Source organism: Trachymyrmex cornetzi, unplaced genomic scaffold (assembly GCF_001594075.2).
Source record: "Trachymyrmex cornetzi isolate Tcor2-1 unplaced genomic scaffold, Tcor1.1 scaffold1160, whole genome shotgun sequence".
NCBI classification, from domain to species: domain Eukaryota; kingdom Metazoa; phylum Arthropoda; class Insecta; order Hymenoptera; family Formicidae; genus Trachymyrmex; species Trachymyrmex cornetzi.
In genome coordinates, this window is record NW_017295720.1 from 141753 (window position 1) to 150573 (window position 8821).

Sequence of the window (8821 nt, forward strand, 5' to 3'; positions counted from 1 at the left end):
GGGCCGCTGCTCATCAGGGCGCTGGAGATCGAGAAGGAGCTGCAAAAGGTAAGGGACAAATTAGCCCAGTCGGTCCGATTTGAGAAAAGCTGCAGCGTATCTTGCCAAGCATCTGCAACGAATTTGGCAGAAACGACAAGGTGATGCGAAAGAGCTGTTAACTGATTTGGCGTTCACAAAACGGCAGCAACAATGTATAAAATAATTGTAAACTGGAGCGAGCGACTCGTCAAGGGCGACGACTCGCCACTCTAAGGCGGAACAGAATCCCCTCCGAATACGAGCCTCCAAAAAAAAAGGAACCATATATAGTAGCGGCACAGACTTGCTTGGGACGCTCGTAGCAGTTACATCGAATGTAAACTGAACGAACGCGAATGAAAGGAGGACGAGAGGGATAGAAGAGGGATGGGCTCGGTAATGGAACGCGAGGTTGTCATGGTGAAACGCCAAGTATCGAAGGCGAAGGACGAGGAGGAGGGGAGAGGGAAATAATCGCTAATTGAGGCTCTAATTGTGAAGTGCAAATAACTGAGGATGAAATGCGCTTTTACTTCAAGATTGCACTTTATTCTCCGCGCACGAGAGATAAGATAAGCACAGTACCTAGATTTATACGAGAAAAGGAGCTGTGAAAAATATATTGGGTCGGGGAAAAAGTTTCTTCGTATTTAAAAAAATTTTTTTGCAAAAGTTTTCCATTTGTTGCGAAATTTTCGTTACAATTATATTATTCGCTAGAGCGAAGTTTCAGTTTTAAGAATCTATTTTTTAAATTGCTGTATGATGATTTTTATCGGAGTTATAAGCAATCAAAGTCAGAATGCTCCATTACTTAACTCGCGAATAACTCAGGAACGAAAAATCATAGGAATATAAATCATAGGAATATAAATTGATAACAATCATAAGAATGCTAAAAAAAAATGATTTTGTAGGGAAAGCATTCACGATAAATAGTCGAACATATTCGTAAATTTTTTTTGGGCACGTGAGAGACTCTCAAAGTAAAAAGAAAATTTTTCATCTTTTTCAGGTTGTAGGTTTTTAAATGTAAAAATTACCAAACTCACAGAAACTCAAAAAATATCGTAACCTTTCGAAAATAGAGATTTCAAGCTTTAAAACCCTTTTATTAAATTTAAATTTTGTTCATTTTTGACGAAGATATTGTATATACAATTTTGAATTAAAAAATACGAAAAAACTTTTTCCCCGACCCAATATATCGCGAGATATCGCTTCGATAGGATGTATTCTTGACATTGAGCAAAAATATGACTAATAGGAAAACCAACGTTATAATTGGAGAGTATGTGTGAAGCCTCAGTTTTATACCCATCGCTTTTAAATGCGAAGTCTTGCGCAGCTGTGGAAAAATATTCCGCGTAATTTTATACATTTCGTTAAAAACATGGATTTAGACGCTGACCTTATCTATTTAAAAAATTAGTTGTAAATTAGCACATTAAGAGAACACAAGTTTAAAAATTAGAGGAACATAATATACAGAGTGTTTCACAATTACTGTACAATACTTTAATGGCATATCATGAAGGCAAAGTAAATTTTAAACGCAGTACAATTTAAACAATAAACAGAATTTGGACTTTTAATCAGATCATTTTCAATAGAATAAAAGATCCTAATACGAAAATGTCGAGGTCGCAATTGGTCTGTTCGACTTGCTTACACTTTTTTTACACTTTTTACACTTAAAATGAGAGATATATATTTGATGTTGAAAAGAGAGAAAGCGAAGATGCTGAGTGTAAAAAGTGTAAGCAATCAAACAGATCTAATAGTGCCTGAATTATAACTGATTAGATATATCCAGAATATCACATAGAATTGCACGCTGAGATCCATTGTTACACTGACACGTGTTATTAATGACAAACCGATGAACATGTTTATATATAACTATAGTCCTTAATTAAGTGCGAATTTTACGCGTTATCTTTTATCGATTATAATTTAAAACTATTGTACATTTTCGTATCAGAATTTTTTACTTTATCTCCAGAATATGCTTGTGTATTTACACACAATATTTGTGTGTAAATACAATATTTGTATTTACACACAAATATTGTACAGTAATTGTGAGACACCCTGTATAGCAAGTAAATAAGAAACAATTAAACAATACCTAAATTATTTACGTTCAAGCATTCATCTAGTTCATCTTAAATATGAAAATATTGATGACACACACAGAGATCTCTCTATATTATATTAGAATATAAATATTTATCCAAATATTATATAAATAGTTAACAAGATATTAATTGCTAAAAATTGCCGAAAATTGATTTTTAATAATTTTTTACTCAAAAACTATCAACTTTACAGAAAAACTGTAAGAGACAAAAATTGTTTATTTTTTTCTCAAAGTTTTGAGAATTTTTTTAGAATTTTTTAATACTGTATTTTCTCATGTTGGTAAACATAAGAAAATGCAATACTAAAAAGTTGATAAAAAATTCTGAAAAAATTCTTATAGCTCTATGAGAATATAGTAAACAATTTTTGTCTCTCGCAGGTTTTCTGTAAAGCTGGTAGTATTTGAGTAAAAAATTATTGAAGACTAATTTTCGACAATTTTTAGTAATTAATATCTTGTTAATTATTACGAAAATTGTAAAATGGCAAAGGATTTTTCTTTTCAGTTTAGTCCATTTTGCCCCTGTGCAAAAGATTTTTCATTAATTATCAAACACCCTGTATATCTGTTCTGCAAATCATAAAATATAGATGAGCGCTACGTGAAACATCTAAATTACATTAGCACGTAGATATTTATTTAAATTAACTCTCCTGCAGATAATAACATAGATAAACGCGATATATGGAATATCTAAATAATATTAATATATAAATATTAAATTATCTACTCTGCAAATAATATTGCAATAAAATATAAATGAATGCAATGTAGAATAACGAAATTAATTAATATATAATATTTTTACTCAAGTTATTTAATAAACATTTACTTAAATTACTTCTTCTACAAATAAAATGGGAACAATTCGAACATATCGCGTGCAATTGTGTATTGTTATCTAAGAAAAGATTAACGTACGAGTGTACGATAATGTATATTGATAACGCAAAGTCTTTTGTAGTACACATGATTGTAGTTGATGTAATCGGCAAGCATTTATTTCGCCCGCAGCGTGAGAACATAACGCAATTGCCTCGAGCAGCTTGGAACGAGTAACTTTCATTTTTATTTCGATGATCTACTGGCCACACACATATGGTAGCCTCTTATCACGTTATCAAACCCGAGAAATGACGTTATTATTGATAGGAACGTATACACTGTATGAAAATGCAGAAATTGATTTAAAAACAAAAGTACATTTAAAATTGAGAGTGTTGAAGGCGAGAAGATTAGGTATATTTGTGCCATTATCTCTCTGAATAATGTTTCCTCGTAAACGATATTCTTCCGGAACTGTTTTATGTCGTTTACGGATGTACAGGATGTACCCGATTAAACGCATTTCTCTAGAGACGTCTGCTTAGACCGCACTGTTCCAATTTCGTTGATTTCAAGATGCTTAGAGTCTCGAAAATGCTACTTTTTATGCGCACTCTCTTATGCATTTCTTTTTAAAGCGCCAAATACGTTTTAAATATAGAAGAATCGACATTTCACAAATGCAAACGACCGATTTGTTGGAAAAAAAAAGAAATGCGTTTAATTCATCAGTGAAATTACGCGCAAAATAATATTATTATACGGTATGTCTACATTCTCACGTTTCTATTCGTTTCACACGCAATTGCATAACGCTCGTCGATGACGTAGTTTTGCGGTGCGAAGTTTACCCAGTTTAACAGAATGACATTATTTCCTCTGATAAAGGTGGTTTCGAATATAAAAATATGTGACATTTTTTTACTCGAAAATTATTTACTTAATTACTTAATTTTCTTGACGCCAAAATTTAAATATTTTTTAAATTAATTCTTATATTTTTAAAAATTTTTTCATATTTAAATTTATGAAGCTTTCTGAAAAAAATACTTTAACTCTGCTGGGCTTTTCAAATTTATTGTATGATTCAATTGTATAGATCAGGTATAATTAAAAAGCTCTAAAAAATTAAAAATTACAAAATTTCGTAAAAAACCTCTTATATATTTTCTACAGAAATTACAGAAAATTTTTTTAATCTTGAGTTATTTCAGAATTCACACATATATGAAAAATTTTAAAAAGTTCCAACTTGTACAAAACATTCTGAAAAATTTATTAAAAATTTATAAAATTACTATTATTTGAAATTGGATCAATGAAAATAAACCTATTATAAAGTAAGAGAAATCCTATTTTCGACCAAAGCAGATCTCAATGCTTCAATATTTCGGTATGAATTCATGTTAAGTATATATTCAATTTTGCAAACGTTTTGAGAGTTTCAAGAATGAAAAAGATTTCCAGAATTGGATAAAATGACATATAAAGAATAGGATTTCTCGTATTTAATTAAATTATAAAATTATACAGAAATTTTAAAGATTCTGCAATTAAACACAAATTCTATAAATAATTATGTAAAAAATTATAAGAAGATTTTTCACTAAGATTAATACATAAAGAATAATACATCTTAAGATTCAGTATTTTTGTAGAAACAACAACTGAAATACATACGTTATTTGGATTATAAGCAATTAAAAGATATCGCGCATTTCTGTGAGCTATAAGTCTCGAGGATTCGAATAAAAAATAAAATCTTACTTTCTGTTTGATTTTAAATAAACCTTGCTTCAACAAAATTTTGATTTGTATATGAAAAAAATGCATGTAATTTTACATATAAATTATGTCTATGACCGAAAAATTACTTAAATATGATTGGAAATTTACAGTTTCCAGTAAATTTCCAATCATATTTATGTAATTTAAGTAATCTTCTGGTCATAAACATATAATTTCCATGTAAAATTATATGCATTTTTTTCAGTGTATAGTCGCTGAAAAGTTCGGAAATGTTTGAAAAATAAGCACGTGAATTGCATTAGGATTTAAGCTTGTTTCTCTTTGCAGGGCATTGATAAACCTTTCAAGGAAGTAATCAAAGCGAACGTGGGCGATGCCCATGCGATGGGTCAGCAGCCTATCACGTTCCTGCGGCAAGTACTCACCCTGACGGTCTCGCCGAATCTGTTGGATGATCCGAGCTACCCGGAAGACGCGAAGGATCGTGCCAGGTTGGTCCTGGGAGGTTGCAAGGGCGGCAGCGTTGGCTCGTACTCCGAATCGGCTGGCATCGAGTGCATTCGCAAGCATGTTGCACACTATATCCAGGAACGCGATGGCGGTATCTCTTGCGATTACCATAACGTCATCCTCTCGAACGGTGCTTCTGATGGTATCAAGGTACTTAGATTTCAATTATCTCTTTATTATTCGAAACATTTAAAAGCTATCTAGTTATTTAGTAATGTTCTAACATGCAACACCCAGAGAAAGGTTTCTTCGATTTAAAGAAATGTTTCTTTACTGTACGGTTAAAGCAAAAATTTCTTTGATTTGTGAACGTCATTTCTTTTATGTAAATATTATTTTTTTAAATCAAATAAATTTTATTTTATTTAAAAAAATAATGTTTAAATCAAAGAAATGACGTTCACAAATAAAGAAATTTTTTCTTTAACCGTATAGCAAAGAAATATTTCTTTAAATCGAAGAAATCTTTTCTCTGGGTAAAGAATAGTAAGTTGACAAATGTCAAAAGTCAAAACGGAAAGTGATGTTAAAGAATATTGAAAAAGATGAAAGTCTTTGCGATCTTAAATACTGTTAAAGTCCAATTTTTCTACATAATAATAAGCATATAAAGTTATTTTATGCGTACAGCATATATATATTTATGTATTAGACCAGTGTTTTTCAACCTCCTTTAATTTACAACACATTTATAAATAACGTGCCAAATATGTCGAGATACATCATTACCGAGATGCACATGCTTCTGCAGCTCTCAGCATAGATCTTTTGTCCAATACCGCCAACACGACAGTTAAAAATAAACAGAATTAAATTCTAGAGTTTCTATTGTTTTATCTCATTGTTTTAAAAGTAATGTTTATTGCAATGATGATATTGTTTTAGTTCAAGTGAGAGTAAACATGATTTAATAAAAAAGAATAAATATAATTTAGATAACTTTTATAATTTAAAAAATATTTTTTACCTTAAGTGTTATAATCGCTTTTTATTTCTATACTTTTTTGTTTCTTTTCATTTTCTCTAAAATTTTCGTGACACTAATTGAAAAACCTTACATTAAACAATGGTTTTTACGTATGCAATGCATGGCGTATAAAATTGGCATTTTAACTTTGATATTTTGAACAGACTGACAGTATAATAACTAACAGTATAATGACACTATATCACCTTTTTTTAAATATATTCTTGTCTAATTCTGAATTTTCTCTTTCCAGTCATTTCTAAAACTATTCAACGAAAGGATCAACGATAAACCCTCTGGCATTCTGATCCCAATTCCGCAGTATCCTCTGTATTCGGCGACCCTGGCGGAGTTTGGACTCGCTCAAATAGGGTACTATCTGGATGAGGATAACAAGTGGTCGCTAGAAGTCAGCGAGCTGGAACGAACATTAAGAGAAGTCAAGAATACGTGTAATCCTCGCGTGTTGGTGGTGATCAATCCCGGTAATCCAACCGGTCAAGTATTGACTCGCAAGAACATCGAAAACGTCATCCGCTTCGCCCATAAACATCATCTGTTCTTGCTGGCCGACGAAGTCTACCAGGACAACATATACGACAAAGACAGCGCATTCCATTCTTTCAAGAAAGTCATGACGGAGATGGGCGAGCCATATTCGAAGATGGAACTGGCATCATTTATGTCCATCTCGAAAGGTACGAAAAAAGAGTTTGGGAATCGAAACATCTAGCGATAGGAATCGTTAAAAACAATTTATTTAAAATATTAAATTTTCAAGACAATTTAATCAAGGGACATTGAGTTCTTAAATTATGTCCGCAATAATTTATTGATTTAGTTGAAACATTGAATAGGAATATTTAATTTGAAAAATTATTGAATTTTGATTATCAAATTCATGAATAGATTTCTCGGGAAATTTCAGAAGCATTCCGGGCATTTCGTTTTCAGGATATATGGGTGAGTGCGGGATCCGTGGCGGTTACGCTGAAATTATCAACATGGACCCGGAAGTGATGAAGGTGTTGTTGAAGTCGATCTCTGCAATGCTGTGTCCTACCGTGCTCGGCCAGGTCGTGATGGATGTTGTGGTGAATCCGCCGCGACCGAATGAGCCATCGTATCAGCAATTCCAGAAAGAGAAAAAGGAAACTCTACGGTCTCTAGCAGAGAGATCGCAGCTCGTCGTCGACACACTCAATAGTATTCCAGGATATAAGGTAACTGTCCTTTCATAGAATAGCCAAGGAAAACTACGCTCGACGGAGTTTTTACAATGTCTTTGTTTTTCCCTTTCAGGCGAATCCGCCGATGGGCGCGATGTATGTGTTCCCGCGTTTCGAGTTGCCGCCAAAAGCGATTGAGGCGGCGCGAGCGAAAGGTCAAGAACCAGATGTCTTCTACGCGTTCAAACTGCTGGAGAGCACCGGAATCTGTGTAATCCCGGGCTCGGGCTTCGGCCAGATACCCGGTACATATCATTTCCGGACCACGATACTGCCGCAAAAAGAAAAAATCAAAACAATGCTCGAAGCACTGAAGCAATTCCACATCAAGTTCCTTAAGGAATACAGTTAAATATATTTTTGGTTGAAAAAATTGAGATTATAAAGAATTGGAATAGGAATTAATGAGGAGTAACCGCATGGGGCTGTGCATATCCGCGTGAGGACTAATTTCCGGTCCAAACGCATCGCGAATGAAATATTTTTATTACGATTAATAACTCATTATTGAGAGACAGTTATCGCATACGATATTGTTATTGAATTGTGTTTGTGTAGAAATTGTGACGAAACTTTAAACTCGTTGTATGTAAATGTAAATGTAAATCATTGCTGAAGGATATCTGTAAATATCTGGTAGTTATATCGTTATGCCGACGGTCAATATTATATTATACATACAATAGTCAACAAGAAGAGAAATTGAATATTGTTGCAGTCAATCTGCTGTATTTTTTGCGATTTCCTATTCTTTCCTAATCGACTTCCAATTAAGTAAATATTAATTTCTCCTTTTTTTAATTGTTTTTTTTATTCCTTGCAATTCGACAACATATATACAGAATAAACTTCTGCTGTGGAATATTAATTCTCTCTAGTGAGAACAATAATTAATGTTAAAGGACTCCTTAATATTTAAAAAATTAGAGACAAGAATATAAGGGGAAGTAGGAGTTAGCCCGGTACTTTGTGCGCAAATATAACAATGAATGTGTTTAAAAGTCTATTTTTAATATAAAAGTATGTCCGTATAATGTAATCCAGTAAACTGGGATGAATCTAAGGAATTTCTTTAATATGTTGGATAATTGGCACTATGGTCGATGCACTACTTGCACAAAATAGAATTATTATGTTCAACAATTATAAATGAAACTATCAAACGGCTCAGTAGAATTAACAACTCAAATATTAAAATAAATAAGGGCTATTAAGAACCAAACGCTGGGTGTCTTTTGAGGAAACAGCATATATTCGTCAAATACAAAAATTACGTTTCGACCTTTAATATGATCATCCTCAGTGAGCACTTAAGGACGTTCTCCGAAAAATCCATTTTCTTTAGATTTTTCTGAAACTTACAGAATAAGCTTG

At 32.6% G+C, this 8821-nt stretch overlaps 1 protein-coding gene across 1 annotated transcript in view; it reads left to right on the forward strand.

Annotated features, from left to right (window-relative positions):
* The window catches only part of LOC108765014 (alanine aminotransferase 1), a 19698-nt gene extending 11415 nt beyond the window's left edge, over positions 1–8283 (forward strand). The window contains exons 2-6 of the mRNA XM_018513475.1: positions 1–48; positions 5069–5401; positions 6472–6916; positions 7173–7441; positions 7521–8283. Coding sequence (XP_018368977.1) covers positions 1–48; positions 5069–5401; positions 6472–6916; positions 7173–7441; positions 7521–7799 — 1374 coding nt within the window. The 3' untranslated portion in view covers positions 7800–8283. The remainder of the gene's footprint in view (positions 49–5068; positions 5402–6471; positions 6917–7172; positions 7442–7520) is intronic.
* The last annotated feature ends 538 nt before the right edge of the window (positions 8284–8821 follow it).